At 45.3% G+C, this 11,197-nt stretch overlaps 1 protein-coding gene across 1 annotated transcript; it reads left to right on the top strand.

The window, feature by feature from the left end:
• Positions 1 to 8,293: 8,293 nt before the first annotated feature.
• On the top strand, positions 8,294 to 10,749 carry TBL12 (trichome birefringence-like protein (DUF828)). The gene is made up of 4 exons (XM_078577198.1): positions 8,294 to 9,087; positions 9,210 to 9,350; positions 9,748 to 9,997; positions 10,402 to 10,749. The coding sequence occupies exons 1-4, from the start codon at positions 8,309 to 8,311 to the stop codon at positions 10,699 to 10,701; spliced, it is 1,470 nt and encodes a 489-aa protein (XP_078433324.1). The 5' UTR covers positions 8,294 to 8,308; the 3' UTR covers positions 10,702 to 10,749.
• The last annotated feature ends 448 nt before the right edge of the window (positions 10,750 to 11,197 follow it).

Genomic DNA, 11,197 nt, shown 5'->3' with positions numbered 1-11,197 from the left:
ACGACATCTTGGAAGGAGCGGTGAAGAAGAGGTAGGCCTTGTTCACCATGGCCCTTCTCCGCGATCTGCAACAACAAAACCTTCGCATTGCTGATGATGAAAGGGACGTGCTCACCAAGTTCGTAAATATTTTTAAGCCATTTGTAAAGGCCAGAAACTCATCCACCAGGACGACCTTGTTGACAATACCTGCAGTTGTAGGTGTTGTTACATTGTTGAAAAGACCACTCTTGTACTTCAAAAACTACAGTGGGAGCTTGACAGAAGTGGCATGTGTCTTTCTGTTGGCCACTATCAAACAAATGGAGACAAAGTTGTCAAAATATACATTTATGCTAAAGCACAATATAGTCCTAAATGTCGCTGCCATGCTGCACCCAACAGTGAAATTAGCATCCATGGATCTATTACTGCACTCAGTCATCTTGATCTATGTGCGCCTTATGCTTCAAACAATGGCAGAACAAATAACTGATAGTCCATGCCAAATTGGTAGGACAGAAGCATTACCGACACCAAGCCTCTCCATTGATACTTTCTCGCAAGGATTAAAGCTATACATGATGCATAATTCAGATCATGGGTCTGCATGCTCTACGAATGTGTTGGATGACTACATTTTTGCTTCTTTCTACCCTACAATAGACATATTATCATGGTGGAAGGAAACTAGGGAACCATAATTCCCCCAATTGGCGAAGATAGCGAAACAATTTCTATCAGTTTTGCCAACCTCCAGCCCAATTGAGAGATTTTTCTCCGTTGGTCAGGCTGTCATCACATAAAACAAACATAATTTGAATGTAAAAAGCATTGAGGAGTTGGTTGAGGCCATACAAAACCAAGCGAAGGGAGCGGAACAATACCAGTGACGAAGATTTATGGGAGAAGGAATTATGATTATCACGGTAAACTACCAAATCTTTGTATTGAATTTCTATCTTTTTTCATGTTATTAATTCATCTCAATGTTGCAGACTTGCGAACCCCGAGTAGTGTTGTGCGGGAGCACGAAGCGAGGTTACCGCATAGAAGAACGGGGTTGGCTGATTACTAGGGAACATTTCACTAATGAAAAATACAATGACCCCTTTGCCTGGCCAAATAATTTTTTTGTTCTCATTTGTGCTATCATTAATTAGACAGTTTACTTATATGCATATTGTTCATCTATTGCGCCATCCCGTCGGTGCACGGTAATGATGTGGTCTCGACTTGGGAGGTCACCCGTCTGCATGGCCGGTGACGTTGCCACCATGTGACGTCCTCTCACTCGATCCCATCATGTCTTCTCGTCCGATCACAAATAGGGAAGGACACAGTCCGGTCTCGGTCTGGTTTAAGCAAAAACCTAAACCTAGACCTGAGCTTTGGTCTGGTCTCGGTCCAGTCTGGTCTTCGGTCGGTCAAATTGACTAGTCAATGTGCAAGTCCATGTTAAGTTGACTTGGCTGTCTCGCTGCACCTAATGTCGCCTCTAGGGCCGAAGCGTTATTGGATAATGTGTGTGAGAGAGAGGAATATAATTAGAGAGTGAGAGTGTGAGAATGCGAGAGGAAGAGAGTGAGAGAGTGAGAGTGAGACTGAGATAGTGCAAGACAGAGAGAATACCAGAGGGAGTGAGTAAGTAGTGAGAGAGTGAGAGGGCGAGACTGAGAGAGAGAGTGCAAGAGTTATGGAGGGAGAGAGTGAGAGAGGGAGAGAGGAAGAGAGTGAGAGGAAGAGAGTTCAGAAGGGAGAGAGTGTGTGAGGGAGAGGGATCAGGCTAGAGGGAGAGAGTATGAGAGAGAGAATGAGCGAGGGAGAGAAGGAGAGCGAAAGAGAGGGCGAGCGAGCAGAGAACGAGAGGAAGAGAGGAGAGTGAAAGTGGGAGAGAGGTTGACAAAGAGAGGGAGAGATAAAATGAGGGTGAGAGAGGAGGAGAGGGAGAGCGGGAGAGAGGGTGAGAGAGAGGGCGAGAGGGCGAGAGAGAAAGGGCCTTGAGAAAGGAGAGGGAGAGCCGATGAGAGAAAGGGAGAGAGGAGGAATGGGAGAACGGGAGAGAGATAGAGGGAAAGAAAATGAGAGGAAGAGAGTGAGAGCGGGAGAGAGGCCGATAGGGAAGAAGGGAGGGAGAGCAAACGAGGGAGAGAGAGACAGGAAGAGAGGGGGAGAGAGCGAGTGGGATAGAGGGCTAGAGAAGTAGCGGGATAGAAGGAGAAAGACAGGGAGAGGGGGGAGAGAACGAGCGGGAGAGAGGGCTAGAAAAGTAGGGGGAGAGAGGGAGAGAGGACGAAAGAGAGAGAGAGAGAGAGAGAGAGAGAGAGAGAGAGAGTGAGGAAAAGAGAGGAGAGAGTGAGAGAAGGGGAGAGGGCAAGAGGGAGGGAGGGAGGGGGAGCAAACAAGAGGGAGAATGAGACTGGAACTAAGGGAGGGGGGGGGGGGAGAACGAGAAAGAGAGGGGGTGATGTCGGACGTCGTCGAGGACGTTGTCTGGTTGACACCGAGTATGATGGCTCGGTACCGCTAATGGGTGATGGTATGGAACGTCGACGGTGTCGTTGTCCGACGGGTGAATTCTAACGAGTCGGTGTGACTACGATGCAAGGAATGAATGTCCCATGTGTCATACATGCAGACGCCAACTCGAGGGAGGTGCCAAACTCCAAGCTTGGACAGGGTCATTGGGTGACGGTGACGGTGGCCTCTCAAACCTCATCGGAGTGACGAAGGCATCTACAGCCAAACCGAATCAGTCCGTAGGGCTCGCACGTAACGGACGGTCTCATCCGTACCGATAAGACACTTAGATATGTCATAGTTTCTCTCAAACCTCTCTCACCTACCTAGCCTTGGCGTGGTGGAGTCAAGACAAAAACTTACTTCAAGAGATAACTAAATGGGCAACGGGAGAGGACGGCGTACCTTGTCGGCGTGCCTCGTGGTGCAGAGTTTGTCGACGGTGGGTGGCGGTCAAAGCGGGTGGGGCAGGGAGGCGCTAGAGAGCAGACGGCAGCTCGACGAGCAAAGGATGATGTTGGAGCTATAGGTAAAGGTCAGAGGAGTCAAGGAGACGAGCGAGGCAGTGGTCACAGCTCTAGCGAACCACCGGTCTTAATGGGCGTAACCCAGGGGTTGCACACTGTCAATGAAGATGGAAACTTTGGCGAGCAGGTGGCAACGGGCGGGTCCACCTTCGAGGCAGGATAATCCGACCAGTTGTGGAACAGCTGTTGGGTATGGTCGGTCGAACGGACTCACCGTACACCAGGAGGGTTGCTTCACTAGCAGTGGGCTAACCGGCGTAGCATGAGTCAGTTAGGGGTGTCTCAACTCAGTGGTAACATAGGTCGAGCACCTGGCAGGGAAGTGTCACAGGCGACGAGCTTCAACGGCCAGGAGTTCATACACCACCTAAGGGACGGGCAGCACTGAGTCGGATGCCCCGGGAGTGTTGTGCCACTTGTGTCAGCAGGAGAGGTGAAAGGTGCACGCCTCCAGTGATGCCCACGAACACGCTTGGTGAGCAACAACTGCCAATGTGTTCCCACCGAAGAGTCATGAGTCCACTTCTCACCGTGGGGTTAGGATGAAGTCGCCCAACGGTCCCATGGATGGAAAAACAGCTGGGACATGCATCCTTTACTCTCGCAAGTTATCAGCAACGGCGACTGGGGTCGGCGTGCTTGATTGGCCTACGAGGAGCCTAGCTTCCAATTGGTGAGCACCTTGGCATCTGCGTCTTCTTCTCACAATTTACCAACTCCAGCGGCCGGGGTCAGCGAGCCTAGGCCGCATGGCATGGAATATGAATTCCCTTTAGCAAACGACCAATTGCCCGTCGACTTGGGGCGATCTGCCAAGTCATGAGCCACGAATTAAACAGTCACGGTGGAATAAGTCCTTTGATCCTCTCGCGGAATCAGTAGGGCAGAACCCCCGCTGCAAGGTTGGACAAGGGGGTCGTTCAGCAGTGGCGATCATCGTCCGGTTGTACAGCTGCAATGGAACTCAATTGTGCAGGTCGTGAGTTCCTTCCTGAACAACCGAATGTCCTTGAATTACCGGAGCTTGAATTCCCTACGAAAATAACACACACTCACCCAGCAATCATGAGGCAGGAGAGGCCTGCAAGCAGGTTGATCCCTTTCTCCAGCCCTCCTCGTTCTCCTTCAACTCCTCCCTCCTCTGTATTCTTCTCTGAACGAGGGATGGAGATTGATAACACCCTAATTTCAGTTTTTATTTCAAGTAATTTAGCACAACTTAATGCATTTAACGAGATTGAAAGGGTTTGTTATCATATATTTACATGAAAATACTGTTTTCAAGTGATTTCTGATTTTTTCCTAATTTTCTGTAAATTTTATGAATTTTAAGGGATTTATTTGAGCTTGAAATAATTATATTTAAATGAAAAATGGCAGGTTTAATATTTAATTTCAAGATTTATTATTATGGGGATGAATCAAGGAATTTTCTAGGATTTTTTAGGATGTTATTAGATTTTTCTGAGATTTATTTGAGGAAGAAATGCATTTTTATGAAGAAAAAGGATATATTTATAAGGAAAAAATGAGTATTAAGATTATTTTCAAACTTTGAGGGGCTTTCCATAAATTTTAGTTGCAATGATGCCCTCAAAAACAGCTCTCAGTCGTGGTTGCAAGCATAAAGATATTATTTAAACTGTTCCAGGGTTTTATTGCAATTATTTAATATTTGTTTTAATGTTTTTAGGAGAAACCAGAGGAGAGAGAGAGTGCGCAAGGGGCATATACACAATTACTTTTGGGCGGCGTCTAGCAGAAATTCCAAGATTTTTAAAGGACTTTTCTGTAAAAAGGAGAATTCAAAATGCGCCAGCCAATGAGAGAGCGACACGTCATGGCGTGTTAAAAAAAAGAAATGAATAAATAAATGAATTTAAATCCAATGGATTAAATTGGTTTAAAATTCATTTATTAAAAACTTTTGATCCTGAAGTTCGATTGAGGTGATTTTTTTATGGATTTTCTCGTCTTGATCCCCTCTTTCTATCTGTATGGTTGGATCATTCAGATCCAGCCTACATTGATATATAAAAATTAATTACTAAATGGGGGTAAAATGGTGATTTTTACCATGTAACCTAAGTATAAAAGCTAAATTTCGGGAGGGGGAGCTCATTCTTGATGGTGCTCTATCACAGCTGCAATACAGAGAGGAGCTCCGGCTTGGATCAACCTATTTGGTATTTTTTTTCTTCTCTGTATTTGAACTTTTGGTGTATTTTGGATGTTGTTACTTGCATTTCTTAATCGTTCTTCTTGATCCCTGTATGAACTTCTAAATCGCTTGGCTTGAGTGGAATGTACAAGCCCTGACTAGGATTGAGAGGAGAAATTGAGAGATTTCCTAGCTATTCCAAGTGCATATGAAAGAAAACTATAAAAAAAAACTTATAAAAGGGTTAAGATTCTAGGAGATTAAATTTTCCTTTTTATTTTCTAATAGTGTAGTTACTTCTGAATTATCAAACCTACAAAACCAACCAAACCAATTCAAAATTTCCCTCTCAACCTCTCTAATCGACCACTTTGACCCTTCTCTTTGGATCAAAGAAGCCAATTTAGAGCTTCCTATTTCTTCTATTCATCCCGTCTCTTCTATCCCCTTTCCAAATTTCTCATCTAACTAGGGTGATTTGATCTTCATTGAAGATCAAATTAACTCTAATTAGGGTTTAATTACAAAGACAATCATCAAATTGAATTCCTTACTAGCTTCCCTTGGACGATACCTTTACTTATCACTATACATCTTAAGTTAGGGTTTTATAAATTTTATTGTATAAGCTAAAATTGACAACGACAAGGGTTTAAATTGCATAAAATTCACCCCTATTTTTAGCCTATCAGAGATCAGAGAGAGAACAACAATAAGATAAACTTCTTCTCCCTGGTCTAAGGGGCTAGGGCGTCCCCCTCTTCCCTTTTACAGGGGGAAGAGGTCAAACGGGCCCCCATAGTGGGTCAACAAAGAGAAAAGGGGTCCATTAGGTGGCCCTTATATAATGGCCCCCTCATTATAAAATAAAGGGGAAATTGAAATAAAAAGAAAATAAGAAGAAAAACAAGGGGAAAAAAGGAGGGGGTCCAAAATGACTAAGGACCCCTTCCCAAAGACGACAAAACACGGACACGGGGTTCGTCGCAGTGCGACGAAAACATGATGACGAATACAAAAAAATGACGAAAATCAAAATGCGGTAATCGAGCATCTTCACCCGGTCTTCGATGACGCTAGCGGGAGGCGCGGACGACGTCGTCGATGATCCTTGATGGTGCGCGCCATCAGGGGGAGAGAGGGGGCGAGAGACAGAGAGAATGAGAAAGAGAGAGGGGGATAGAATTAGCGTGAGAGAGGGAGAGAGAACGAGCAGGAGAGGGGGAGAGAGGATGAGAGAGAGAGGAAGAGAGAACTAGCGGGAGAGAGGGAGAGACGAGAGAGATAGAACGAGAAGGGAAGAGGAAGAGATTGAGCGAGGGTGAGAGAAATAGACAGGAGAGAGGATGAGAGAGAGGGCCGGTCTTCAGTCTGGTTTGACGTGCAAAACGGACCTGGATTGGAAAGTTCGTTCAGCCCTAAAAAGGCTGACCGACGGTCCGGCTCGGCCCGGTCTGACCAAATTTTGGTCAGACCATGTCCTTCCCTAATCACAACACATCAGCTTGGTCTCGACTGGGGACATCACCCATGTGCGTGGCCGGTGCCATTGCTGCCATGTGACATCCTCGCACTTGATCACGTCACATTGTCTTATCAACGCATGGTAATGACATGCTCTCGACCGGGGAGGTCACCCGTCAATATGGCCAACGATGTCGCTGCCAGGTGACTTCCGCTCACTTGATCACGTCACGTCATATCGTTGGCGCATGATAATAACATGGTCTCGACCGGGAAGGTCACCCGTCCACATGGTCAGCGATATCATTGCCATGTGATGTCCTCTTACTCGATCCCATCACGTCATCTTGTCCGATCATGACTAGACGTGGTCGTTCTATTCTTTTTGTGCCAATTGTTCATTCTGTTCGATTTTTCGAACTGAACAAAAATGAATTCGTACAAAACATTGCACAGACCCGTGTGAGGTTCTTTTGTTCACTTTGTGCGAATTTTGTTCTAGTTTTGTGCGAATGTGGGAATTTGTGTGAATGGGCGAATTTTGTTCATTTTTTCAAAAAGAACAGAACAAAGAACAAGGCCTTGTGCAGTTCTTTTGTGCGAATTTTTTGTTCGTTTCAAACGAACAGAATAGAACAACTATGTCTAATGACGACACATCGTCTTGGTATCGACCGAGGATGTCACCCGTCTACGTGGCCATGTGATGTCCTCTCACTCGATCCCGTCACATCATCTCTTCCGGTCACTACATGTAGTCTCGTCGGTGCACGATAATGACGTGGTCTCGACCGGGGACGCCACCTGTCCACTCAATTCCATCATGTCTTGTTTGTTTGAGGTAAGTTGTCTCATCGACGGATGGTAATGGCGTGGTCTCGACCAGGAATGTCACCCGTCCGCATGGCCAGGGACATCGCATCCATGTGATGTCCTCTCACTCAATCCCGTCACCTTGTCTCATTGGGCACGGTAATGATGTGGCCTGGACCGGGGATGTCAGGGGTCCGCGTGGCCGGCGATATCACCGCCATGTGACGTCCTCTCACTCGATCATCTCACATCATCCCACCCGTCAAGGAGACTTCATTTTTGGTCATTTAATTATCTATGTAATATTTTCATGTCCAGAAATATGTAATATTTTCCAATAATTGCGATTTATAATTCTCTCATATGCACTCATAATCTCATACCTTAGTACTCCATAGCATTTTTTACCGTAAATTTATACCTATAATTAGAGATAATTTACATAATAATGGCTAACTTATTATGCCTACTTAAAAAGTTATGCCTCTTGTTTCAAAATAATTAATCATATTTTATGTACCTCAGTATATAATGTTTAGAAAGTAAGACTTCCCTGATACAGTGATACAATCTCCTTCAAAAAAAATCCCAAATTCTGCATTTACATTTTATTGCTGAATTGTCCGTTTTTTGTTCAAACCGTTCGAACAAATGTTCGAACGAGGATAAACAAACAAACTAAATCGATCGAACAATTTGTTCTGAGTCAATATAACTTTTTGTTGCGCACCCGGATCCCTAACTGGTAAGATTAGATGATGAAAACCGTCCCGTTCCGTTGTCCGTTCTCCCAGACTGCGACAAACCCGAACGGCCAGGACGTCGAAAATGTACGGACGACGTGATGAACGAACGAACCGACTCGGTCCGATCCGATCCGATCCGACCCCAACTCCGACCCGTTAAACATTCTGAAGTTGTGATTAAAACGGAATTTAAAATTTTGCCGGTAGCTCCGCCGGCGATCTGCGCCGCCGCCGCCCAGCGCCGCCGCCGATCTGCGTCCCAAGAGATGGAGCGGCCATGGAATAAGGATAAACATCGTCCATCTACGACGCAGACAGCTTCGCGAAGTTTCCTTTCCAAGTTCGTCCGCGTGATCGTACTTTCTCTGATCTTCCTGGTTTCTGTTTTCCTCGCCCATTTTCAGCTCTACGGTCGATCTTCCCACCCCAATTTCTCCTCCGTCCCTCCAACTCGTCTGGGTCGCGATTGCGACGCTTCTCGGGGACGATGGGCGAAATCCAGCAGGCCGTTCCGTTATAACGCCAGTTGCCCTTTTCACCGCAACGCCTGGAACTGTCTCAGAAACGGCAGGGAAGGAATGAATGCGATGAATTCGTGGGTTTGGATCCCTGATACTTGTGGAGATGTTGGTTTTGATGTTGGGTTTGATGCTGGATTTGATCCGGCTGCGTTCTTGTCGGCTATGAGAGGCCGCCGGATTGGGTTCGTTGGTGATTCGCTCAACGAGAATTTTCTCGTTGCTTTTCTCTGTATTCTCAGATCTGCAGATGATACTGCGCGGAAGTGGAAGAAGAAGAAGGCCTGGAGAGGGGGCTATTTCCCCCTTTTCGACGTCATCGTTGCTTACCATCGGGCGGTCTTGCTCTCAAGATATCAGTAAGTTTTCCCTTGGATCAAATGAACCACACAATCGGTATTTTCAGCGGCATCAATTGTGGTAATTTGATGGGTTTGAGTTTGATTTCAGCTCTGTTCATCCTTTTTTTTATGATATAAAGGTGGCAGCCGGCAGAAAATACAACATCACCGAGTAAGACTGAGGTGAAAGGGTTCTACAGAGTCGATGTTGATGTTCCAGCAGATGATTGGGTCAACATTACGAACTTCTACGATATTTTGGTTTTTAATACCGGTCACTGGTAGGTAAATCCATCTCTCCGAGTTTTGGATAAATTCCATTCAGTATAGTAAACTAAAATGCAGTTCGATCTGCAGAGAATGCTGGGCCAATCTTTATTTTTGACTCATAATTTGCTTAGCTCCCTTAATTATCGAAGATTCAATACTTCTTTTCTTCACTTAATGGATAATTCACACGCACAATCAGAAGCAGAGGATTTGGTGAAGAATTTCCACATATGCTTTATGGAAATATGATAGAGGAACGAGAGAGAGGGATCAAATTGTATGTGCCCCCTTGAAAGATAATAGAAGTGGAAAACCGTTCGGTTGAATTAGTGCCGGGTTTCTTTTTTTTCCAAGTATTATTGCCATTGTTACAGTACCCGGATTTTGAAAATAAATTATCATATACAGGTGGGGGCCGGATAAATTCCCAAAAGAAACTCCACTTGTGTTCTACAAATCTGGGCAGCCAATTCTCCCACCGCTCAGCATATTAGAAGGCCTCGAGGTGGTGGTCAACCACACCGTTGACTTCATCGCCAAGGAGATTCCTTCAAAGACACTGAAATTCTGGAGGTCTCAATCTCCCCGTCATTTCCACGGTGGTGAATGGAATCAAAACGGCAGCTGCTTGTTCGACGAGCCCCTCAAAGAAAACCAGGTATGACAACGGCACATTTTCATTAAGTCATCTAAATTTATTTTCAATCTCTTGTCGGTTGGTCAACGTTAGGGCTTTAGATCCAAAATCTGAACCAGGTACTACAAGGGCACACTTTCATTAAATCATCTAAATTTCTCTTCAATCTCTATTAGTTTGGTCAAAATTAAGGTTTCATATTTTCATTCTAAAACCCTGCACAGAAACGGCAATTTTTCATCAAATCATCCATGATTATATTTAATGTCATTTACTCTGGTCAAAATTTATTTTCAATCTGTTTTCTTTAAAAACAAATCAGGGTTTCAGATCCTTAATCTAAAACCAGTTACAATGACGGCTCATGTTCATAAATCTCTGTTAGTTTGGTCAAAATTAGTGTTATTGATTGGCCCTTTTGGCAGCTCGATTCTTGGTTTGAACCCAGGAACAGAGGGGTCAACAAGGAAGCGAGAGAAATCAACCGTTTGATTTGGCAAGCAGTGCAAGAAACGGACATCCATCTGCTGAACATAACGCATATGAGCGAGTTCAGGGCAGACGCCCACCCAGCAATTTGGCTGGGAACCAAGGATGCAGTCAAAGTCTGGGGTCAAGATTGCCTCCACTGGTGCCTGCCCGGGTTGCCTGACACTTGGGTTGATGTTCTTGTGGCTCAGATTATGTATCACTTGAGAGATCCAAGTAGATTGAATAATTTGTAAATTGAGTATCTTTAAGCATTTAATCCATATCTTGATTGTTTGGAGTGAGTTTCTGATACCAACCCCTTATCTACGTTTTGTTCATCGTTCCAGCCCGTTATCCTTAAACGATCTCTTGATTTTTTGGAGTGGGTGCTGATACAATCCCCTATCTATGTTTTATTCATTGTTCCTGCCCAATAGGGCCATTGCAGTCATTTGGCCTTTACAAAATCCCTTTAAAGAGGACAGGCCTTCCCTTAAGAGGCCAGCCAAGAAGAATTGAGAGTAGGGAACGTCAGCCGTCATCCGTCACATCACACGTCACGGTGACGGCAACGTGATGGATGACGTGACAGTGACGAAATTAGGGGATGGATGACGTGACAGTGACGAAATTAGGGGCCTGTGACGGTGACGGATGACGAATTGGGCGAGACGGTGACGCGACAGTGACGGATGGCCTCGGACGAGTGACATGATGGGACGGCCGTCACGCATTATGGCCGTGACCTAT

This window comes from Wolffia australiana, chromosome 1 (genome assembly GCF_029677425.1).
Source record: "Wolffia australiana isolate 7733 chromosome 1, ASM2967742v1".
NCBI classification, from domain to species: domain Eukaryota; kingdom Viridiplantae; phylum Streptophyta; class Magnoliopsida; order Alismatales; family Araceae; genus Wolffia; species Wolffia australiana.
This window is presented reverse-complemented; position numbering and strand designations above follow the sequence as displayed.